The sequence below is a fragment of the Miscanthus floridulus genome, chromosome 10 (assembly GCF_019320115.1).
Source record: "Miscanthus floridulus cultivar M001 chromosome 10, ASM1932011v1, whole genome shotgun sequence".
In the NCBI taxonomy this organism is placed as follows: domain Eukaryota; kingdom Viridiplantae; phylum Streptophyta; class Magnoliopsida; order Poales; family Poaceae; genus Miscanthus; species Miscanthus floridulus.
This window is the reverse complement of record NC_089589.1, coordinates 82,578,881-82,605,016: the sequence shown is the minus strand read 5'-3', so window position 1 is coordinate 82,605,016 and position 26,136 is coordinate 82,578,881. Positions and strand designations below refer to the sequence as shown.

At 48.8% G+C, this 26,136-nt stretch overlaps 1 protein-coding gene across 1 annotated transcript; it reads left to right on the top strand.

Annotated features, from left to right (window-relative positions):
- Positions 1-80: 80 nt before the first annotated feature.
- On the top strand, positions 81-24,136 carry LOC136488959 (uncharacterized). Its single transcript, XM_066485725.1, has 4 exons — positions 81-1,488; positions 14,337-14,341; positions 14,875-15,318; positions 24,023-24,136. The coding sequence occupies exons 1-4, from the start codon at positions 81-83 to the stop codon at positions 24,134-24,136; spliced, it is 1,971 nt and encodes a 656-aa protein (XP_066341822.1).
- Positions 24,137-26,136: the final 2,000 nt, after the last annotated feature.

The following is a 26,136-nucleotide window of genomic DNA, read 5'->3' as shown; positions in this document are numbered from 1 at the left end:
ATGATGATTATACTGCTGATACTGAACATGATGCTCATGACACTCGTGACCGACGTCGCCTACGCCATAATCATAGAGGTATGGGTGGTCACCACCGACGTGAGGTACCCAATAATAATGATGCTTTCAGTAAGATAAAATTTAAGATACCTCCTTTTGATGGTAAATATGATCCTGATGCATACATTACTTGGGAAATTGCTATTGATCAAAAGTTTGCATGTCATGAATTTCCTGAGAATACACGTGTTAGGGCTGCTACTAGTGAGTTTACTGATTTTGCTACTATTTGGTGGATAGAATATGGCAAGAAAAATCCTAATAACATACCACGAACTTGGAATGCTTTGAAACGAATCATGAGGGCTAGATTTGTTCCTTCTTACTATGCACGTGATTTGTTAAATAAATTGCAACAACTGAGACAGGGTGCTAAAAGTGTAGAAGAATATTATCAAGAATTGCAAATGGGTATGTTGCGTTGTAATTTAGATGAGGATGAGGAACCTGCTATGGCAAGATTTTTGGGTGTGTTAAATCGTGAAATTCGGGACATCCTTGATTATAAAGAATACACTAACGTAACCTGTTTATTTCATCTTGCTTGTAAAGCTGAAAGGGAAGTGCAGGGGCGACGTGCCAGTGCCAAGAATAATATTTCTGTAGGGAAAACTAATTCATGGCAGCCCCGCACGACTACTACTCCAACTACATGTGCTCCTATGCCAACATCCAGCGACAAACCTCGTGCTACTTCCGCAAATTCAGTGGCGAAGACGACCCAGAAGCCTACTGCGAGTGCTTCATCCATGGCATCTACAGGTAGAACAAGAGACGTTCAGTGTCACCGGTGCAAGGGATATGGACATGTGATGCGTGACTGTCCAAGCAAGGATGTTATGGTCGTCAAAGATGATGGTGAGTATTCCTCTGCTAGTGATTTTGATGAAGATACACTTGCTTTGCTTGCTGCTGACCATGTAGGAAGTGAGGAACAACCAGAAGAGCAGATTGGAGCAGAGGATGTAGATCATTATGAGAGCCTCATTGTGCAGCGTGTGCTTAGCGCACAAATGGAGAAGGCGGAGCAAAATCAGCGGCATACACTGTTCCAAACAAAGTGTGTCATTAAAGAGCATTCATGCCGTTTGATAATTAATGGAGGTAGCTGCAACAACTTAGCTAGCAGCGATATGGTAGAGAAGCTTGCACTTACAACCAAACCGCACCCACATCCATATCACATTCGATGGCTCAACAATAGTGGTAAGGTTAAGGTAACGAGATTGGTACGAATTCATTTTGCTATTGGATCATATCATGATGTTGTTGAGTGTGATGTTGTGCCTATGGAAGCTTGTCATATTCTGCTAGGTAGACCATGGCAATTTGATACAGATTGTATGCATCATGGTAGATCAAATATGTATTCTCTCATACACCATGATAAGAAAATTGTTTTGCTTCCTATGTCTCCTGAAGCTATTGTGTGTGATGATGTTGCTAAAGCTAAGAAAACTAAATCTGAGATCGATAAAAATGTCAAATCTGTTAGTAGTAACAAAGATGAGATAAGATTGAAAGGACATTGCTTGCTTGCTACTAAATCTGATATTAATGAATTGGTTGCTTCCACTTCTGTTGCTTATGCTTTGGTATGCAAGGGTGCTTTGATTTCAGTTCACGATATGCAGCATTCTTTGCCCTCTGCTGTTGCTAACATTTTGCAGGAGTTTTTGGATGTTTTTCCAAGTGAGATACCAGCGGGGCTGCCACCAATACGAGGGATTGAGCACCAAATTGATCTTATTCCTGGTGCATCTTTGCCAAACCATGCGCCATACAGGACTAATCCGGAAGAAACGAAGGAAATTCAACGACAAGTGCAAGAACTACTCGACAAAGGTTATGTGCGTGAGTCCCTTAGTCCTTGTGCTATTCCTGTCATTTTAGTGCCTAAGAAAGATGGAACATGGTGTATGTGTATTGATTGTAGAGCTATTAATAATATCACCATTCGATATCGACACCCTATTCCACGATTAGATGATATGCTTGATGAACTGAGTGGTGCTAATGTGTTTTCCAAAGTTAATTTGTGAAGTGGGTACCACCAGATTCGTATGAAATTGGGAGATGAATGGAAAACTGCTTTCAAAACTAAATTTGGTTTATATGAGTGGTTAGTCATGCCTTTTGGGTTAACTAATGCACCTAGTACCTTCATGAGGTTAATGAACGAGGTTCTGCGTGCTTTCATTGGAAAATTTGTTGTAGTCTACTTTGATGATATATTGATTTACAGCAAATCTATGGATGAACATCTTGATCACTTACGTGCTGTTTTTAATGCTTTACGAGATGCACGTTTATTTGGTAACCTTGAGAAGTGCACCTTTTGCACCGATCGAATGTCTTTTCTTGGCTATGTTGTGACTCCACAGGGAATTGAGGTTGATCAAGCCAAGGTAGAAGCTATATAGGGATGGCCTGTACCAAAGACTATCACACAAGTGCAGAGTTTCCTAGGACTTGCTGGTTTCTATCGCCGATTTGTGAAGGACTTCAGTACCATTGCTGCACCTTTTGATGAGCTTACAAAGAAGGGAGTGCCTTTTAGTTGGGGCAAAGTACAAGAGAACTCCTTCAATATGCTAAAAGATAAGTTGACACATGCACCTCTCCTCCAACTTCCTGATTTTAATAAGACTTTTGAGCTTGAATGTGATGCTAGCGGGATTGGACTGGGTGGTGTTTTGTTACAAGAACGCAAACCTGTTGCGTATTTTAGTGAAAAATTGAGCGGGCCTGTTCTAAATTATTCTACATATGATAAGGAATTGTATGCTCTTGTTCGCACATTAGAAACATGGCAGCATTACTTGTGGCCCAAAGAGTTTGTTATTCATTCTGATCATGAGTCTTTGAAGCATATTCGTAGTCAAGGGAAATTGAACCGTAGACATGCTAAGTGGGTTGAATTTATTGAATCTTTTCCTTATGTTATTAAGCACAAGAAAGGGAAAGAGAATATTATTGCTGATGCTTTGTCTAGGAGATATACCTTGCTGAATCAACTTGATTACAAAATCTTTGGATTAGAAACAATTAAGGGCCAATATGTTAATGATGCTGATTTTAAAGATGTGTTGCTGCATTGTAAAGATGGGAAAGGTTGGAATAAATTCATCTTTAGTGATGGGTTTGTGTTTAGAGCTAACAAGCTATGCGTTCCAGCTAGCTCCGTTCGTTTGTTGTTGCTGCAGGAAGCGCATGGAGGTGGCTTGATGGGGCATTTTGGAGCTAAGAAAATGGAGGACATACTTGCTGGTCATTTCTTTTGGCCAAAGATGAGAAGAGATGTGGAGAGGTTTGTTGCTCGTTGCACGACATGTCAAAAGGCTAAGTCACGGTTAAATCCACACGGTTTGTATTTGCCTCTACCTGTTCCTAGTGCCCCTTGGGAAGATATTTCTATGTATTTTGTGTTGGGTTTGCCAAGGACTAGGAAGGGACGTGATAGTGTGTTTGTGGTTGTTGATAGATTTTCTAAGATGGCACATTTCATACCCTGTCATAAAACAGATGATGCTACTCATATTGCTGATTTGTTCTTTTAAGAAATTGTTCGTTTGCATGGTGTGCCCAACACAATTGTTTCTGATCATGATGCTAAATTTCTTAGTCATTTTTGGAAGACTTTATGGGGAAAACTAGGGACTAAGCTTTTGTTTTCTACTACATGTCATCCCCAAACCGATGGTCAAACTGAAGTTGTCAATAGAACTTTGTCTACTATGTTAAGGGCTGTTTTAAAGAAGAACATTAAGATGTGGGAAGATTGTTTGCCTCATATTGAATTTGCTTATAATCGTTCGCTGCATTCTACTACAAAGATGTGTCCATTTCAGATTGTCTATGGTTTCTTGCCTCGTGCTCCTATTGATTTGATGCCTTTGCCATCTTCTGAAAAACTAAATTTTGATGCTACTAAGCGTGCTGAATTGATGTTAAAACTGCATAAAACAACTAAAGAAAACATAGAGCGTATGAATGCTAAATATAAGATTGCTGGTGATAAAGGTAGAAAGGAACTAATATTTGAACCTGGAGATTTAGTTTGGTTGCACTTGAGAAAGGATAGGTTTCCTGATTTCAGAAAGTCTAAATTAATGCCTAGGGCTGATGGACCATTTAAAGTGTTAGAGAAAATTAATGATAATGCATATAAACTCGATCTGCCTGTAGAATTTGGGGTTAGTCCCACATTTAACATTGTAGATTTGAAGCCATATTTGGGAGAAGAAGACGAGTTTGAGTCGAGGACGCCTCAAATGCAAGAAGGGGAGGATGATGAGGACATCAACACCAACGATACATCCACGCCGACACGAGTACCAGTTTCTGGTCCTATTACTCGCGCCCGTGCTCGTCACATTAATCATCAAGTAAGTTCACTCTTGAGTTCCTGTCCATCATATTTAGACCATGGAGACGCGTGCACTCTTGTTTTGGTTAGGAACTAGGGAGAGGACCGAAAGGGACAAGGATTCGCGGAGGCTGAATTCGGACTCCAGGACAGCTCCAACTTGTGATGGTCACCACGGTCGCATACGGACTCGGATTGGGACGTTCAAGTACTTCATGGAATCCTTATGAAGTATATTTTCATATGGATCTGGAATAAAGTCCATATCTATTTTGAGGCGTCCGCAATGACTGAATTACTACTGAGAGCTTGTCTGTCCAAAGGTGCTGCGTCACCTTAGTTTGGTCCAATGGGTTGTGTATCAAGTTGGGTCCATTAGGGACGCGTCCTAGAGTTGGAGAACGACCCCAACACCCCCTGGTCGTCCTTCCACCTTCATATACTCCTTAGCCGCCACCAACAATAGTCGGGTTTTGTTTAGATCAAGTTTAGCTCTCGCTACTTGCTTGTAAGCGCGCGTGCTGGATCAGCCGCCCGTCTTGTCTTTGGAACCCCACCTTAATTGAGATTGAGTTTGAAACTTTCATCTACATCTAGTAATTCAGTACTTGCTATACTTGTTCTTGCTAGTTCTTCGATTGCTTGTAGGACGAGTGCCCTAGTGGTCGGGTGACGCACTCCACAAGATCGCGGCAGCCATAAGAGGTGGTGTATCGGTTGCTAAGGCGCAGCTTGGAAGGCTATAGTCAGGCCGTGAACGTCGTCTCCACCCATCAATCGAGTTATCCCACACCTCTCATCAAAAGATCGGAAACAAACCCTAGCGGGTTCATATCACAAGGCATGAGTCGCACCATCAGAGGTGGCCCAGCCCACAAGATCAAGGCGTGCACGGCGCTGCTCGGCGTGCACCGCAAGCTATTGTATAATACCAAATAGGATACTTTCCTTGTAACCCTACCCCTCCAGACTATATAAGGAGAGGCAGGGGTCCCCTAGCGGATAGGCTACATCAAGATACATACATATGCGGACACGCAATATCATACGATAGCTAATGCAAACCAATAGACTATAGGAGTAGGGTATTACATCATACTGACGACCTGAACCTGTCTAACTCGTGTGTCTCTATTGCCTTCTTGTTCTTGATCTCATGCTCCTCTGCCGATCAATCTACCTTCGTGGGATACCCCTCAGAGGACTGCCGATGATATTCTGTCGACAGTTGGCGTGCCAGGTAGGGGTGTGCGTGCTGTTTCTTTGTCGAACAAGATGGCTTTTTCCATAGGCTCTTTGTCCCTCCCGTAGCCCGGCCAGATCTTCACGGTCGGATCGATCTCATGGACCATCAACGCTGACGGAGTCGGAGAGCTCCTCGAGCTACCTCCGTACCTGCAACTGCAGATCCGATCTGGGAACCACTTCCAAGGTCACCTTCATCAACAACTCGCCGCCCGCTTCCTCGCTACCAGAGGAGGCAGATCAACAACGACGATCTGATCATATCCATCGATCGGGTCGGTCTGAAGCTCACCGATTGCCTCTCCATCCCCGAATTGGTTTTGGACACTTTGGTTCAGCGCCGATCACCCTCCGATCCAGATCTATCGGAGACTGCTCGGGAAACTCCAGAGGTTACGGCCCTACCCTTTGGGTTCACCAACGCTGCCACCGCTTACCAACATGCCCAGAGGGGCAGATTTGCCGACCAGGTTAAAGACGTCCATCCTCTCGCCGACCAGATAGCGCCATACGCCACCGACTAGACTTTCTATCTAAAGCTAAGTCACGCTTTAATATTTTTCTAAATATTCTCTAGTCTCCATATATCGCCATAATGTTTCTCCGAGCTGTTTTCTCCATGTTTGCTCTCCAAACGATTTTCTGAACCCCTGAACAGTCATGTTGATGCTCGGACTCCTCTAGAGACGGCCCTGTCTCCGGCTCCTCCCTACACGTGCACGAGCATCCGCCCTCTATGTTATGGGTGGTCGGCAGCGGCTCCTTAGCGACGCTTGTTCCTCCTACACGTGCATGGGCTCCGCGCTCCACGTTATGGTTAACAGGCTAGCTAGGGCTGGAGACTCAGCTACACACTAACTGTTCAGGCGGTTTATATTAAATATATCTTCGCTCCAACAGATCGCCAAGCTACATACACTATCTTTTCTCCGGAGTTCATATATCTTTACATCATGTACTACCCGTTCTATATGTTTGTATTGCAGTATCATCGTCCAGGTGATCGAATCACCTAGTGCTCGGGCTTCCCCACCGTTCAACTGGTCTGACCGCTCGGTTCATGGACTCCATCACCAACCAGTTGATTGGACTATTCACCAGTCGCTTCTACTCAATGCTCACTTCGCCGCTGACCAGTTGACCAGACTGTTCGTCGCTCGTGCTTCATCGCCAGCTACGCTAGGGACTCCCCGGCGCTTGGTTTCTTCGTGCTCGAGGAGTAAGTGGGCACACTTCACCGCACGGACGTCGCCAGCTACGTCGGTGCTCAGACCTCGCTAGCTTCACTGGGAACTCCTCAGTGCTCGGACATCGCCAGCTACACCAGGGACTCCTCGGTGCTCGGTCATCGCCAGCGACGCCGGAGACTCCTCGCTCCTCGGTGCTCGGACATCTCCAGCGATGCTGGGGACTCCTCGCTCCTCGGTGCTTGGACATCACCAGCGATGCCGGAGACTCCCTGCTCCTCAATGCTCGGACATCGCCAGCGACGCCGGGGACTCCTTGCTCCTCAGTGCTCAGACATCACCAGCGACGCCAGGACTCCTCGGTGCTCGGTCATCGCGAGCGACATCGGGGACTCCTTGCTCCTCGGTGCTCGGTCATCGCCTGCGACGCAGGGGACTCCTCGCTCCTCGGTGCTCGGTCATCGCCTACGACGCCGGGGACTCCTCGCTCCTCAGGCTCGGTCATCGCCAGCGACGCCAGGGACTCCTCGCTCCTCGGTGCTTGGTCATCGCCAACAACGCCGGGGACTCCTCGCTCCTCGGTGCTCGGTCATCGCTAGCGACATCGGGGACTCCTCGCTCCTCGGTGCTCGGTGATCGCCAGCGATGCCGGGGACTCCTTGCTCCTTGGTGCTCGGTCATCGCCAGCGACGCCGGGGACTCCTCGCTCCTCGATGCTCGGTCATCGCCAGCGACGCCGAGGACTCCTCGTTCCTCGGTGCTCGGTCATCGCCAGCGACGCCGGGGACTCCTCGCTCCTCGGTGCTCGGTCATCGCCAGCGACGCCGGGGACTCCTCGCTCCTCGGTGCTCGGTCATCGCCAGCGACGTCGGGGACTCTCTGCTCCTCGGTGCTCGGTCATCGCCAGCGACGCCGGGGACTCCTCGCTCCTCGGTGCTCGGTCATCGCCAGTGATGCCAGGGACTCCTCGCTCCTCGGTGCTCGGACATCACCAGCGACGTCGGGGACTCCTCGCTCCTTAGTGCCCGGTCATCGCCAGCGACGCCGGGGACTCCTCACTCCTCGGTGCTCAATCATCGCTAGCTACGTCGGGACTCCTCGGTGCTCGATCATCGCCAGCGACGCCGGGACTCCTCGGTGCTCCCTTGGTGGTCGGATCTTGCTGCGTCTCGTCGGTGTGCTATCAAGCTGCTCCATGCTATTCGGATCAGGATGCTGATCTTGGGCAGCACGTCTGGGGTCTTGATACGCGCATATCAGACGACGTTAGCAAGCTTTCAGACTTCTTTTTCTTTGACCTTGCTACAAGATTCATTCTTCATCTTCCAGCAGGTTCGGGGACTAAGTGGGCACACTTCACCTTGAAGTGAATATGCTTGTTCTCATCTCGAGGCTATGCCCGGGGACTGTGTCGACAGAATATGCTCGGCAGTCCACCGAGGGGTATTCCGCGATGGTAGATTTGTCAGTGAGGATGCGCGTAATCAGGAACTGGATGGTGACACAAGGCGCAGAGACAACGATTTAGACAGGTTCGGGCCGTCTGATCGACGTAATACCCTACGTCCTGTGTCTTTGGTGTATTGTATTGAATACATGATGTCGAGTAGAGGACCCCTGCCTCTTCTTATATACTCTGGAGGGATAGGGTTACAAGTAAAGTATCCTATTTGGTACTATACAATGTCTTGCGGTGCACGCCGAGCAGCGCCGTGCACACCTTGATCTTGTGGGCCGGGCCACCTTCGATGGTGCGGCCCATGTCTTGGGGGCCATATCCCCACAGTTAGTCCCCGAGCCTGATAGTAGGAGATGCAGTCACGTGGTGCTAGGATCATAAAGTAGAAGACCAGCCGAGCAGGCAGCCAGTCTCTGGGCGTAGCCTCGAGATGAGAACAAGCATATTCACCGCAAGGTGAAGTGTGCCCACTTAGTCCCCGAGCCTGCTAGAAGATGAAGAATGAATCTTGTAGCAGGGTCAAAGAAGTCTGAAAGCTTGCCGACGTCGTCTGACATGCGCGTATCAAGACCCCAGACGTGCTGCCCAAGATCAGCACCCTGATCCGAATAGCATGGAGCAGCTTGATAGCACACCGGCGAGACGTAGCAAGATCCGAGCAGCAAGGGAGTCCCCGGCGTCGCTGGTGATGACCGAGCACCGAGGAGCGAGGAGTCCCCGGCGTCGCTGGCGATGACCGAGCATCGAGGAGCGAGGAGTCCCCGACGTCGCGGGCGATGTCCGAGCATCGAGGAGCGAGGAGTCCCCGGCGTCACTGGCGATGACCAAGCACCAAGGAGCGAGGAGTCCCCGGCGTAGGCGGCGAGGTCCGAGCACCGAGGAGTCCCCGGCGTAGGCGGCAACTGACCGATCACCGAGGAGCGAGGAGTCCTCGGCGTCGCTGGCGATGACCGAGCACCGAGGAGCGAGGAGTCCCCGGCGTCGTAGGCGATGACCGAGCGAGGAGTCCCCGGCGTCGCTGGCGATGTCCGAGCACCGAGGAGCGAGGAGTCCTCGGCGTAGGCGGCGAGGTCCGAGCACCGAGGAGTCCCCGGCGTAGGCGACGATGACCTTGCACCGAGGAGCGAGGAGTCCCCGGCGTCGGCGGCGATGACCGAGCACCGAGGAGCGAGGAGTCCCCTGCGTCGGCGACGATGACCGAGCACCGAGGAGTCCCCGGTGAAGCTGGCGATGTCTGAGCACCGAGGAGTGAGGAGTCCCCGGCGTAAGCGGCGATGTCCGAGCACCGAGGAGTCCCTGGCGTAGGCGGCAATGTCCGAGCACTGAGTCCTCGGCGTAGGCGGCGAGGTCCGAGCACCGACGTAGCTGACGACGTCCGTGCGATGAAGTGTGCCCACTTAGTCCTCGAGCACGAAGAATCCGAGGGCCGAGGAGTAACCGACGTACCTGGCGATGAAGCACGAGCGGCAAACAGTCCGATCAACTGGTCGGCGACAGAGTCTATGAACCAAGCGGTCCGACCAGTTGATCGGTGGAGAAGTCCGAGCACCAGGTGGACGACGATCCTGCAATATAAACATGTAGAACGGGTAGTACATGATGTAAGCGTATGCAGTTCGACAATCAGTTGGTGTGAAAATATATTTTAATATAAACCGCCCCAACAGTTTGTGTGTAGCTGAGTCTCCAGCCCTAGCTAGCCCGTAGTCCATAACGTCGAGCGCGGAGCCCGTGCACGTGTAGGAGGAACAGACGTCACCAAGGAGCCGCTGCCGACCACCCATAACGCAGAGCGCGGAGCCCGTAGCACGTGTAGGGTGGAGCCGGAGACAGGGCCGTCTCTAGAGGCGTCCGAGCATCAACAGGACTGTTCGGTGGTTCGGGAAATCGTTTGGAGAGCAAATATGGATAAAACAGTTCAGAGAAACATTATGGCAATATACGGAGATTGGAGAATATTTAGTAAAATATTAAAGCGTGACTTAGCTTAATTAATGGGTGAGTCGGATGTTGCTGACGAAGTAAACCAGTCAGCCGCCGAGCACTTGGAACTCGTTCTTGACCGGTTCGTCGAGTCCGAGCAATCGAAAGTTGTAGTCGAGCAGTGGATATAGTATCCGAGTGGACAGATGTACTATGCTACAGAGCACGCTTGCATGCTAGCCCTACTGAGCTTGCATGTTGCTGCACGTGCGTCACCGTCTCGTAACCACAAGACTTCTTGATTACTGCGACCTTGATTTGAGAATTGATTCGTGTTGGAGACGGAGAGGACGGGGTTATAGATCGACTTGTGATTAGATCGGATCTGAACAAAGCTGAGATGAAATTGCATCTGGAGTGGACGGAGAAGACACGCGGCGTTCTTGATGCTGAACTTGCTACGGAGTGCAGAATCACGCAGCGAAACGCAGAAGTATCACGACGAGTTACGTAGCGACGTCAAGCCACCACGAATAGCCTCAAGACGACGACTCCATCGTAGGTGAGCGACGCCGCCACCAGAAGCCAAATTGCCACGGATGGCGTTGATCTTGAGATCCCATCTGATTCGCTATGGATTAGCACGCACAGGCTCTTACCTGGCGCGTCAACTGTCGACAGAATATGCTCGGCAGTCCACCGAGGGGTATCCCGCGATGGTAGATTTGTCGGTGGGGATGCGCGTAATCAGGAACCGGATGATGACACAAGGCGCAGAGACAATGATTTAGACAGGTTCGGGCCGTCTGATCGACGTAATACCCTACGTCCTGTGTCTTTGGTGTATTGTATTGAATACATGATGTCGAGTAGAGGACCCCTGCCTCTCCATATATACTTTGGAGGGACAGGGTTACAAGTAAAGTATCCTATTTGGTACTATACAATGTCTTGCGGTGCACGCCGAGCAGCGCCGTGCACGCCTTGATCTTGTGGGCCGGGCCACCTCCGATGGTGCGGCCCACGTCTTGAGGGCCATACCCCCACAGACTGGCTGCCTACTCGGCTAGTCTTCTACTTTCTGACCCTGGCACCACGTGACTACGTCACCTACTATCAGGCTTGGGGACTAGCTGTGGGGGTATGGTCCCCGGTATTCACAAAACAAGACATGGGCTGCACCATCAGAGGTGGCCCAACCCACAAGATCAAGGCGTGCACAGCGTTGTTCGGCGTGCACCGCAAGCTATTGTATAATACCAAATATGATACTTTTCTTGTAACTCTGCCCCTCCAGACAATATAAGAAGAGGCAGGGGTCCCTAGCGGACAGGCTACATCAAGATACATACATATGCGGACACGCAATATCATACGATAGCTAATACAAATCAACAAACCACAGGAGTAGGGTATTACGTCTTACTGACGGCCTGAACTTATCTAACTCGTGTGTCTCTGTTGCCTTATTGTTCTTGATCTCACGCTCCTCTGCCGATCAATCTACCTTCGTGGGATACCCCTCGGAGGACTGCCGACGATATTCTGTCGACACTGTCATTATTGAGGTGTCTACAGTGACTTTATCAACCTCGAGGTCTGTCTGGTCCATTTTTCAAAGGTGTTCATAAAAGTAAAGGGAAAAAGGAATTTTGGCCGACCCCAGACCTGCGCATAGGAATTTTGAGCCTCCTTGAACTATAAAGGGAAAAAGGAAGAATATTATGCGTATGATGCCGTCCTCTAAATTAATAAGTATACACAGGAGTACTCTACTCCTATATAAAATCGTAACGCAAGAAATTTGGAAAACCAGCGTGCAAACGGTTCAAAGTCTGTGCAGGTCCCATCAACAAAATTGGGCGTGCATGGACGAGAAGATCGGGTCCCCTTTCACCATCCAGATTAGGTGACAGCCTGACAGGGTAGCCCACTAGTCGCGCGGTGGTAGGTGAAGCCAGATCCGCGCGGTACTCCATACCTCCATTCCCGTGGGGCCCAGCCCAGAGCACACTGGCTGACCACACCAACGGAAGTCGGAAAGCCGTCCACCTACCATGACGGGGACACAACGTGCATACATCTGCTCCACGTGACAAGACCACGGACCACCGCGCCCGTCGCCGTCGGCATCGACCGGCCGGCCGTGGCTGCTCGCTCCACCAACCGCCAACGCCAGCCCCCGCGAAGGCGAGTCACCCACTCGAGTGGTTTAGCCGCTGCTAGATAATGGAAGCCGGCCGGCAGGCCTGGGAGTGGGAGAAGCTGCATCGGGAGTCGGAGTGAGCGGTGGCGGTTGGCCGTTGCCTTCCCGACGAGACACGCTTTCGGCTAGGGATGAAAACGGTCAGGAATGATCGGAAAAATATCTTAAAAATTTTCGCTCCTGTATTTTTTGGCCGGGAATGGGAACGGGAAAACGAATCCGGTATTACGGGATATCGGGAACGAAATATTTCGAATGGGAACGTGTCGATTACGATCGGGAAGCAGTAACACAAGACGAGAACATCGATATATGTAACCACTTGAAACAGTGAGCTCGATGCAACAATAGCAACCATGTATAATCCATATGCAAACAATAGCAAACAGTGCGCGTCTCCGTGGCATAGAAATAAAAATTTGCACGGATGATAGATGATCATTGCAAATTCGGCAATTAGCAATTAAAAAAAAATTAGAAATCGTATCATATAATTTATACTTACTTTGCGGCTGCTTGCACCTTGCACAGTTGCGCTTGCGCCTGCAGATTTGCTTGCTCACAGAGTCGCAGCGAATCAGTGGTCGCTCGGACTCGGCTGCTTGGTGCTCGCTATTGGCGGCCGCCGGCCGGACGCGGGCACGAAGGCGCAACACAGACTGCAGCTCTGCCTCTGATGTCCGCCTGTCCGCAGTCCGCTCCGCTTCTGAATGACTGAATCGCTGATCGGGATCGCTCGCGGGGAACTGGAAGCGACGCCGACACGAGTAGCGAGGCGTGAGGTGTCGCCGCCGATGTTAATTTCCTCGCTGCGACTCCTGCGAGTCGTCTGCGACCTTAAAAACGGGAATTTCCCGCGGGAGTTTTCCTGACCAAATACGGGATCCGCTAATTCGGTCGGAAAATCACTCTAACCGATTTCGATCCTGGATTCGCCGAATTTCTTCCCGAATCCGTTTTTTCCCGAGAAAATGATATCCGGTCGAGAATTCTGGTGTTCGGTGTCGGTCGGTACTGAAATTTCTCGTTCCCGCTTTCATCCCTACTTTCGACTTTCCGCGCGTTGTCTCACGGACGGGCGGTGGAGACAGCAATGATCAGCCTGTTCGCTTGGTCGTAAACGATCGTAAATTTCCAGCCAGAAACAGTATTTTTCTCTCACACCAAACCAGCCAGCAGTAAATAATCCACGATCCAATACGGTCTCCCGAACAGGCTGGATGATCGTGTTCACTGTCGAGCAATTATGAGTTGCCAAGGTAGTGGAGTGCGTGTTGGAGCAACACCTGCTCTTTGGTACTCCTATGGCGGGCCCACCAGTATTCAATAATATTCAGTTGAATACCTAATTTTTTTTGACAAAAAAATTCATATATACAGTGTATATGCATGCATTTATATTGAAAAAGGTAAAAATACACGTAAACTGAACAACCGTACAACAATTCAGCCTAAAATAGCATGCTCCTTCTCTTTTTTTCTCCCCATCCGAAGGCCCAATGAGGCCTAGTGGCCCAAATTCTCTACCGTACTCCCATGATCCCATCGACTCATCCTGCACGGGCACTCCCGCAGCCATGGACTCACAGTCACAGTCCTCACGCCGCTCATGGATGCGGAGTCTCCAGTCGCTGTGAATTTATGTAATCATGCTCAATTGTAAGTGTTATATATTTGCTATATATTGTATAATAAGAACTATATGGTCAAAAAAATATAACACCCCTTCATAGTTTCGTACTCCCCTTTATCATATTTTGAATACCCACGGGGAAAAAATCCTAGGCTCGCCACTGTTGTGGACCAGAAAGCTTCCGCACAAAAAAAATGTGGTCCGGTTCCAACACGTCTATCATGACCCTGTCATTATATTGTGCACCTTGGCAGTTCAGGTAGAGGCCAGACCGCCAGAGGCAGTCGGCCGGCTAGGGAGAAGGCAACAATTTTGCCGAACTCTTGAACCAGGTTTTGAACACTCTGGCCAAGGTTTTATTGGCAAAGATGAAAGGCGCTCGACAAAATGCTCCGTCCCATTAGGACATTAAAAAACGTGGTGTTCTCAAAGGTGGGCTAAGACTGTCTCCAACACGAAGAGGCAAACCTAAAATACTTACTTTTGCCTATCCAAAACATCCTCCAACAGGTGACCCAAACACGTTACCCATTTTGCCTACGAGCCCAAACGAAACACAAAAAAACATCGCATCTCTCCTCGCTATGTAAATCTCCAATGTGGCCTGCCCGCGCACGCCTCCGCGTCGGAGGAAGCCCAGGCGCCGACGCCCTCCTCCTCCTCCCTCTCCCCTCCGAGGCCTGACCCCGCGACTCATCCGCGCACGCCTCCGCGTCGGAGGAAGCCCAGGCGCCGGCGCCCTCCTCCTCCCTCTCCCCTCTCAGGTCTGACCCCGCGACTCACCCATGCCAGGGCGCGCGCGCGTGCGCGGCATGGCCGCCGCCGCCGCCCGCGTCGAGCGCCGTCGGCGCCACTCCGTCGCCGGGCCTGGCTGATGCCGCCGCGGCCACCGTGCGCCCGGGCTCGGCCGGATCTGAGGCCCCACGACTCCCAGCCCCTTCCTGCCCACCCGGCGCTGAGGAGGCTCCGCGGGCTCCACCTTCGCCGCCGTCGAAGCCGGGGGCTACCGTCGCAGCCGCGCCCTCTGGATCCGAAGTTGGGGCGCGGAGGGATGAGGACCGGGGGCCGCCGGCGTGGTTCGCCGCCCTGGTCGCCGTCGGCCTCTACATCGTCGTGCGGTTGAACGTCGAGGCCACGGCGGGCGAGGTAGGTAGCTCGGCGGCGTCCTCGGCCGTGCCGTCGTCCTCCGCCTCGGGATGGGCCTTCCCGTCGCTGTTGGAGAGGGCTGTTTTACAGGTGCGTGACCTTTTCCTGTGCATGACCCAAAACCAGGAATGGGTGTCGTGTTTAGGTCTCCCTCGTTGGAGACAGTCTAAGGATTTTAGAATTGGGTAGCTTGGAAAGTAATAAAAAAAAGAAAACAGAAGGAACCATTTCACTATTTAATAATTGATATTATATGTACACATGGTATAGATATTATATTTAATATTTGATACTCAATATTATATTTAAATGTGTCCTTGTGGCGTTGCAAGGGAAATAAAATTCCTCATACCCAAAGATTAACGTACTCGGTCAACTTGATATGCTAGCTATACAATATGATATTGTGATCCTGTAAATTAGAACAATCTTGATCACATCATATCTCAACCTAGAATAATGGTGAGTATTAGCTGGTCGAGAGGATCTCACCTCTGAATTTAGTAATTTACATGGAGATGCCTATTTGAGTTTCCAAGGAGAAACAATGGGGAGAAAACACTTCTAGGCTTATATTTAAATGTGCCCGTGCGACGGGAAATAAAATTCCTCATACATGGTCGACTTGATATGCTAGCTATCTTGATATATAGGATACGATATGATATTGTTATCCTGTAAATTAGAACAATGTTGATCACATCATATCTGAACCGCCTAGAATAATTGTGAGTATTAGCTGGTTGAGAAGATCTTGTCTCTGAATTTAGTAATTTACATGCAGGTGCCTATTTGAGTCTCCAAGGAGAAACAACGGGGAGGAAACACTTCTAGGCTTATATTTAAATAAATGTGCCCGTGCGGTGTTACAAGGGAAATAAAATCCCTCATACCCAAAGATAAACATTTTCGGTCAACTTGATATGCTAGCTATCTGGATATATAGGATACAATATATCCTGTAAATTAGAACAATGTTGATCACATCATATCTCAAACGCCTAGAATAATGGTGAGTATTAGCTGGTTGAGAGGATCTCGCTTCTGAACCAGCTAAACAACATTTGGGGACCGGGATGACACAACTGAACAAGTTTGAGGACCTAAACGAGTGATTTGCAAGTTTAGGGATCTAGATAATACAGTCGAACAAGTTTGATGACCTAAACGAGTGATTTGAGAGTTTAGGAACCGAGATGACATAGATGAAAAAGTTTGAGGATCTAAACGGTCGATTTGCGAGTTAGGGACCGGGATGACACAGCCGAACAAGTTTGAGGACCGGTAGTGGACTTTACTCTTTAGTAATTTACATGCAGATGCCTATTTGAGTTTCCAAGGAGAAAAAATGGGGAGGAAACACTTCTAGGCTTCTAGCTCGTTTCCTATAGCACGTGGCGAACTGAACTGGCATTTAGTCACACACACTTTCTTTTCTATGCATGTCTTGATGAGGACATAACACCTTCGGATACAGATCATTTCTACATTTGCATAATGATAAAACTAAGAATTGGTTGCTACATAATATTGTTATTTCAAATGTGCTTAGCAACAACAGTGATGATGATAGAGAGTGGATATGCCATGAACAAGACCATTCTCAAGGTGCAAGTCTATTAAAGTTGAACTTTCAGTTCGTCAGCGGCCCGATAGTACTTTATTGGGAAGGCCATAACTCCTTCATCCGAAGTGAGTTTGAGGTCCATTAGCACTTGATGGAAAACTTATTTGATAAGCTTTCAAATAGATCTAATTTCACCTCAAGATCACGTCTGCAAGGCCTCCAAACCATCATGACAAGTTATCGCTATTTATGCCGAGAGATGTGTCGTCATAATGGGCCTACCCTTGGAACCCTGGCCCAAGTTGGAGCACGCCTCAAGGAGATGGGGAACACACCAAGGAAGCCCTTGGACGCCCTCCTCCTTGGTCACTGAAAGCCCTAGTTTAGTTTTGGATAATTGATGAGACCTGGAACTAACCTTTGATCTAAGTGTGTGAATTAGATAAGGTGGTCCCATGCCAAGTGGTAGAGCTAGATGATGATCATGGTAGATGGTGATGACCAAAAGATGATCAAGTGCTCAACTTGGAAAAGAAGAAAGAGAAAAACAAAACCCTATGGAGATCAAGGCAAAGGTATTTCTTAGGGTTTTGATTTTGGTGATCAAGACATCATAGAGAGTGTCATCACGTTTAGGATCGATAGCCATAGTATAAAGAGGGAAAATCTTTGGCTAAGCTGTTATCGAGTGCCACTAGGTGACATTATTCTTGCATATGCATTTACAAACCTAGTGTGCTAACTTTGATCTTTGTAAAATGCTTTGAAAAATGCTAACACACTTGCACACAAGTTCAACACTTTATGGTTAGCAACTTGGAAGTAAGGGCGAAGTGGTTGTGGACTTAAAAATCAAAAGGAGAAGAAAGTCCATGACCGGACGCTGCAGTCGGGGTGGACCTGTGCGTCCGGTCATTTATAGCGGCTGGCGAGCTGACTAGCCAAGAAGGTGCAGAAGCGATCGGACGCCGGGATCGGACGTTGGCCCAGCGTCCGGTCAGTGGTTCCAGAGAAGGAGCATGGCGGCTTCACGACTGGACCCTAAATAGTGTTTGGAACCAGACGTGCAGGGCCAGCATTAGGTCATTGATGATGTACGCTAGCATATGCTTCGCGAGTGAGCGCAGAAAAGAACGGACGCACCGACGCGTTCGGTCAAACTGACCAACGCGTCCGGTCAGTGCGTAGAGCCCCCTCACTTGACCCTAACGACTCTATTCGTTTGAGGTGCTCTATAAATAGTGTTTGGCTGGCTTGGGGCTCACTCTCTTGGCACTTTGACATACTTGATATCCTTGTTAGCCTAGGCAAACACCTTCCACTCATCTCCATCATTGATTCTTCATCATAGTGAGATTGGGAGTGATTCCAAGTGCATTTGCTTGAGTGATGGCATCTAGTGGCACTTGGGGATTGTTGTGGTTGCAGATTTCTTGTTTCTCTTGGTGGTTGCCGTCACCTAGATGACTTGGAGCAACGAAGGAGCTTTGGCACGTGTTGGTGATTGTTCGTGGCTAGCTCCGGTGATTGTGAGGGGTCTTGCACATTCCCCGGCGAAGAGCCGCAAGGTAGCTCTAGTAAATTGCTTGTGTTGTTGAGTTACCTCACTTGTGGGTAGGTGCTTGTGGTGTCCAATTATTGGATGAGGTTTGTTGGTATTTCTTAGCATCACTCTTTACTAAGTTGGCATCCCTAGCAATGAAGCAAGAAATACGTTGTTGGTAATTATTGAGAACACTTGAAATTTATATATACTAAGTAATCCACAAGCGCACAGATAATATACCATTATAGCATTTCAACCGGAAGTATACCAGGTATCGTTATTTATATTTTATCCATAGGGAGGAGCAATGGGGTGGCAAGAGATATTGACAAATTTGCATACTTATGACAATATCATTAACTCTCATGCTATAGCACGGGTAAGTCAAATGATAAATAAATGATAAGTGTAAGGCATTGATAGTAATCCAGAGATAGGAATAGATACTCATAAATGTAGTATGGCTAGGCAGGAGATTAGTTAAGAGCAAAACATCCCTAAGTCATTCCTTATTTACTAAGTCTTTTGTACACCCAAGTATATACACTTTCATCTATAGCATAATTAACTCTGTATCTATGCATAAGGAATATTACTAAGGAAGATCAAGAACAGAGCTTATCTCCCTTCACAACTGGGTTCTACTTGTTCTACAAATGGGGAGTGAACTACAAAGGACTCAACGCTAGTGTCACATTTGCGATCTACCACATGACCCAGAGTGTAGAGTGCTTCCATAGGTAAACAATATTTAAGGACCACGCTTACATAATGTCGACCACTTAACTCACTCGAGTACTGAGCTAAGCGCTTTGCGAACATATGCATAAATTCATCATCAATCATAACTATATCAAGCATACAACTAGAGCAAACTAGGAACCTAATAAATAACAATATAATATTGAAGTAGCACAAAGTCATAAATAAAAAGGGATACAATGGATATACCAGCCTTGAGACAGCGAATCCAGAATCCTGAGTGATAGCTCAAACTCTACTTGAACCTTGCTAGCTAGCCTATACTAGAACTTGAAGAATTCGAGCTCTATTCTCTTCTCTCTGGAAACCCTAATTTCTGATCTGATCTTGACTACCTTGGTGCAGGTATGTCTAGGTGTGTGTTAGGAATAACTCCCCAGCTGGTTGGAATCGATTCGAATCGCCGTCTCTCCCGGATAGTGAGAAACTCTGACTCACACCAACATCGTAGTAATTGAATTATGGAATATGATGGTTATGATGAACATGGAATTATTACACCGACTATGGTTACTATTGTTATGCTACTAAATGATATACCACATGTTTGGCATAGGTTAGTTGCTAATCTAGAGATGAATAGCTATAATTAACTTGATCACCGGATTATAAAATATATAGCTGAATTAGTGGCTTTTTATGCAAAATATTGTCAAGCTAGCTCCATTTATAAAGCCTTGCATGATCCTTGGAGTCACTTTATTTTGGGTTTATGACGGGTAAGTCTAGCTGAGTACATTCGAGTACTCAGGGTTTATCCCACCATGTTGCAGGTGAAATTTTCGACCTGAGGAAGATGGTGGCTAACCACCGGTGGGCTCGGTGACTCTATATTTATTTCTCATCTCTATGCTTTTGTCAGAGGATATCACTTATGCTACAATGTATTTGGAACTTATATTAATGCAATCATTTGAAAGATATGTTGTTTCCCTTAATCGATTTTAAAACCCAAACTTGTACTATTATTTGTGAACCCATTTGTAATATTATTTCTGCTGCAACTCTGTGCATGCGTCGACAGAATATCATCGACAGTCCTCCGAGGGGTATCTCACGAAGATAGATTGATCGGTAGAGAGACGTGTAATCAAGAACAAGAAGGCAACAGAGACACACGAGTTAGATAGGTTCAGGCCGTCAGTATGATGTAATACCCTACTCCCGTGGTCTGTTGGATTGTATTAGCTATCATATGATATTGCGTGTGTTTGGAGGGGCTCCCTGCCCGCCTTATATAGTCCGGGGGGCAGGGTTACAAGTTGGTTAGATCTGAGAGATAACCGAAAACTAATAACAGATTACAGGAATCATGGGATCATACGTATCCTAACAGATCTCGTAGTATCTTCAGGATATCTTTCTGGTGTCTTGTGGGAGGCGCCGAGCAGTGTCGTGCCCCGCAATGCTTTGTCTTGTGGGCTAGGCCGCCCCTAGGGGCACAACCCATGTGGTCTGCCATGGGTATCTAGGGTTATACCCCCCATAGCTAGTCCCCGAGCGCCTTATACCCGTTGTGCAACATCGTCTTGAGCTTGTCCAAATAGGTGCGAACAAAGCCGAGCAGTCAAACTCATGGTCCGACTACCAGGATGAGTTGCCGAGCAGTTGTGAGCAGTTGCTGAGCAGCGTGAACTATCGCCGAGCAGCGCGAACCGTTGCCGAGTAGCGTGAACTATCGCCGAGCAGTGTGAACCATCGCCGAGCAGTGTGAACCATCGCCGAGCAGTGTAACCCAAGTATGGCTTGCTATAAGGGTCTAAGGAGCTCAAGTTCAGAATCGAAAATTTCTTTGCAGTGGACTAAGTGTGCCCACTTAGAGTCCGACCACGAGAAAGGGAAATAGTCTTCTTTAGCTTCAAGAGGCGCGGAGTCTTCTAGATTAAAGCAAACACACTCACTGCAAGGTGAAGTGTGCCCACTTAGTCTTCGAGCCTGACAGTAGATGACATAGTCATGTGGTGCCAGGGTCCAAAGTAGAAGAATAGTAAAAGACCAGCTGAGTAGGTAGCCAGTCCTCGGGCATAGCCCTGAGGTGAGAAAAAGCACATTCATCGCAAGGTGAAGTGTGCCCACTTAGTCCCCGAGCCTGATAGTAGGTGACATGGTCACATGGTGCTAGGGTCAGAAACAGCGGTCAACTGAAGAAAAATCCCTAATGCGGTGAGGAACCGAGACATAATGCTGATGCAGTCCCTGAGCCACAAGAGGAAATCTTAGAGAAAACAAATCATGGAGAAAATACCAGAGTAATGGTTGTACAGTAGTAATTACTGAGCCGTAACAGTTGGTGGAGAAGTCAGCGAATATTCAGCGAGCCGTAACAAATTATGGAGATAAATCAGTGATACGGGCCATGGTTGCGCGAAAGCCAAGGTAACGGCCTACCTTGCTGTTGTGGTGAATTCAGAGAGGTGTAAATCATTGGAACGGTTTCCCAAAAACCCTCGAATGCGAAAGGGAGGGGGGAGTGCTTTATAACTGCGTCGTCACACCCCGCGCTCCCACCTTTGCCATTTCACCTTCCTCCTTAGCCCTCGCATTTCCAGATTCACATCCATGTGCTCTTCTGCTGCCAGTCTCCGTCCGGATCTGAGGGATGGCGCCTAAGAGGGGAGCTACGAACCCAAAGAAGGCGAGCCCAAAGAAGGCGAGCGTCAGAGCCAGCCGTGATGAAGAGTGGGTGCCATCGCGCATGGGGGAGGTGGGGCTTAATAGATTGGTGGAGGCGAGCGTTTTTCCTTACCACATCACCGCCGGATGGCGGCTAGCCAGCGATGAGCCCTTCCCAATGCCTCACACTGATGAAGTAGTGGTGTTTGAGGATTATTTCTAGCGAGGGTTGGGATTTCCTGTTCATCCATTTTTGAGGGATCTATTGGAGTTCTGGGCACTTAGTCTATGCAATCTCCACCCAAACACCATCTTGCACATCTCGATCTTTATCCACTTCTGCAAAGCATATCTGGGGATTCTTCCGCACTTCAACCTCTTCAGACACCTATTTTGGTTGAAGAAAAAAGGCGGCGGCGGTTCCAAGGTGGTCGGTGGCGTATATCTACAACTCTAGGATGGGATGGCGAGCGAGTACATCACTATACTACTAAATACTTCACTGAAGGGGTGGAATGCCAGGTGGTTCTACATGAAGTAGAGCCACATTGCAATCCGCTACGACATCAACCACATCCTAGAGAACCAAAAGAGCTGGTCGGAGAAACCAAACAATGATGACATGGAGCAAGTGAAGGAGCTCCTTGGCTTAATAAAGGGCGTGAAGACCAATGGAGGACTAGTGGCAAGGAGCTTCATAGTGCACCATGTCTAGCCCTATAAGGAGAGGGCCCACGCAGCCTTTGATTTCAATGGGGAGACCGGCGGTACCTGGGACAGGATGAAGATGCTGTCGAGAGACGTTGTGTAGGAGCAGGCCACAGAGCTATTCGCTCCACTTGCCTTGTTCAACTTGCCAGGGCAGACAAGACCCTTTCACTGCTAGAATCTGCCTCCTCAGGTAAATATCTCAATTATGTGTTCTCGATGCTTTTTATCTTTTGTCGTTGCCGAGTAGTGGAATAATTCACTTATGTGAAGATCCATTCTAGGAAAGAGCGGTGTACTTCTCGAGCATGCCGAGGGGCGATTGGCCATAGGCAGTAGATGCTCGGCCACCGACACAGCCTGAGGACGGAGCCGTCAGCATCTCGTTGAAGAGTCCATCCCCAGTGTCGGAGAAAATCTGGGGAAGAGGGCATCGACAGACAAGCTGGCCCAGAAGAAGAGAAAGATGGCGGGGTGCTGCTCCCCTCAAGCCTGGCGGTATCTCACTTGGCGGTGACCAGACCACTCGAATGCGGAGTACCATGATGTTCTAGTGGCTCCTCCACCAAGCACGAAGGGGCCTCCACACAGCACACGCGTGGAGGAACAATCAAAGGGAAAGGAGGGAGTCCCCCAATAGCAGGCGGCAGGAATCCCCGAGCAGCAAGCAAAAGGAGTCCCCGAGCAGTAGGCAAGGGGCATTCTAGAGCGGCAGGCGGAGGGAGTCCCCGAGCAGTAGGCGAGGGGAGTCCTGGAGCGGCGGGCAGAGGAGAGGCCGATGGCAGAGACCGTGAGACCTCCACCCTAAGACACAGGAATCGACCCCAAGGCCGCGGCTGGGGGCTCGGGTAGGCAACATCGGTTCAGAAAAATCTACCAAAAAGCCGCTACGTAAGTACCCTTGTCTTGGAGTTATTTGGTTGTCATATCCTTATCCTTTTTTAGCGATTGATGAGCTAATCTGATGTAGAGCGAGGCGTATAGAGGATCTGGCCCCACCCGTCTAGACTGACGAGCAACCGAAGGCTAGCCCCGGGACGGAGGAGATGCTAGTGGATCCCATCCTGGAGTCCCCGGGTGCTCGGCGTCCTACGGAGGAGTCAACCACCACTGTTAGCAGACTTGGCGGTGGCGAACAGTTGGCGCCGACAGCGGACGGTTCGGCGATGATGCCCCGGGGCAATGGCAGAAAATGTCGAGTCTTCAGAGGCGAATGCAAGAGATGCCGGTGCCACGCCTGAGTCTGGGGCGGTGAAGCCGTTAGGGCTCGAGGAGCAACCAGCACCCCTTGAGGCATCGTAGGGCATGGTCGAACCTACTGTCCAGCCACAGAGCCCCCCGGTTGTGCCTCCAGCCACAGCAGAGTACGAGGTGGAAGAGATCAAACGTGAGGAATCTCGACCCTAAGCTATCCGAATCCTCCACAAACGCAATGACGAGGTGGTGGTTGTTGAGGAGGAGGACACCACCAGGGAGCTGAAGAGACTAGAGTCCACCCTTGCCGGAGTGATGAAACAAATCAAGGTCAGTACTGCATCTGTAATGTTCATCTTTGATGTTGGAAATTGTTCTTCTTCATAATCTTGGCATTTGTGCAGGGGATAACTTGGACTACCGAGCAGCGGCACCAACTGATAAAGAGGATGGAGCCCCTCACCAAGGAGAATGAAAAACTCAAGGAGGCGATGAACCTTATGGAGAGAAACATTTAGAGGGCCCAGCACGAGCGAGACCTTGCTGAGTCCAACGCACGGGACCTAGAATACTAGAAGGGCATCTTATCCGAGCAGCTGGTGGCCGCGTCCGAGCAGCTACATGGCAAGTCTGAGCAGCTGGAGCAGAAGTCTGAGCAGCTCAAGAACGTATCCGAGTAGAAAGCAGGTATGGCGTATCGGCGAATGTGCTTTGTATTGTTGAACAACCATATTTTTGGTGATGACTGTTGTGCTTGTAGAGTAAGATGCGGAGCTCGGCCAGCTACGCTAAGCCATCGAGCAACTCTGAGAGGAGAAGGTGAAGGAGTCAGGGTGAGCGGACAAACTAGTCGAGGAGCTGAAAGGTGAGTACTTCCTGGTCGAAGTTACTATTGAAGTAGTTTCCTTGCTTGATGGAACCTTGTAATGCTTGTAGACTACCGTCAGAGGGTCAAGGCATAGTTTGATGTGCTAGTGCAGGAGGCCAGGACCCAAAGGGACAAGTTCGACGCTGTAGTCGTCGGAGTCAAATCGGTGCTCGACTGCGTCAACCTAGAGGCGGCTCCTCGGCCCGACGGCAGGCCACCACGTTCGGACACCATCATTGAGAGGTGCAAGGTGGCGTGGGAGAACTTCAAGAGCTTCAATCGCGATGCCATTGTTACCACCATTACTCACGCCCTTGCGGTGGTTTGGTCCCACTATCCAGCCATTGACCTTCAGACGATAGGGGCTAGATTCGCCAAAGGGATGGGCGAGGTAGAGCACCAGCAGCTAGAGGATGAGGTGGAAGACGCGGCGAAGAAGCTGGCCTGTGACATCGACCTATTCAGCGAGATGGACGGCGATGGCGAAGCTCGGTGATCTGTTTGGAGAGTATGCTGTAATAACTGAATAGAGTAGTTAAAAATGCGCAAGGGCACAGATAGACATTTATGTGTATGTATAAATGTTGACATGTGCATGTTTATGCAGTTTGTAGTGTTGCGGTGAATAAATTGTTGTAGTATTAACCCTAATGCAATTATACACAGTATAAGTAGCATCCGAGCAGTTAGTTCATTACTGAAATCTTTGGCCTTAGCTAGCCCATAGTCCATAACGTCGAGCGCGGAGCCCGTGCACGTGTAGGAGGAACAGGCGTGACAAAGGAACCATAGTCGACCACTCATAACGTAGAGTGTGGAGCCCGTAGCACGTGTAGGGAGAGATCGGAGACATGGTCTTCTCCATAGAGAACAGAGCGGAACATGTGCTGCTCAGCGGTTGGCAAAATAACTTGGAGATAAACGTAGTATAAGTGGCGTCCAAGCAGTTAGTTCTTCACTAAACTCTCGGCCTTGGCTAGCCCATAGTCCATAACATCGAGCGCGGAGCCCGTGCACGTGTAGGAGGAACAAGCATGACCAAAGAACCATAGCCGACCACCCATAACACAGAGCATGGAGCCCATAGCACATGTATGGAGAGATCGGAGACTGGGTCTTCTCCATAGAGAACATAACAAAATGTATGTTGCTCGGTGGTCGGCGAAACATTTCAGAGATATGGAGAAACATGATAGAGTGTTTACGACGATCACATGTTGGAGATATGAAGAATTGTGGCGGAGCAGTTATGGCGATCTTGTATTGGAGTTCATTAAGGAGTAGCTTAGAGCTCGGCGACTGTAAGTGTAGATTAAATCATAATAGAGAAATAATGGAGACAAATTATGGTGACCAAAATTTTATTCATCATGGAGTGGAGAATACATATCTGGAGCATTTCAAGGATAGAAACATATAAGGTGCTCGATGTGCCATGAATTGGGGATATCGATTCCGTCCAAGTCACATAGGTGATAAGACCCTAGTCGGGTAACCTCTTTGATGACGTAAGGCCCTTCCCAGGGTGAGGAGAGCTTGTGCATCCCTTCGGTTTTTTGTTTTCTACGGAGAACGAGGTCGCCACAACAAATGAACGACCTTTGATATTGCGGTTGTAGTATCTTCGCAAGCCTTCTAGATATTTGGCTG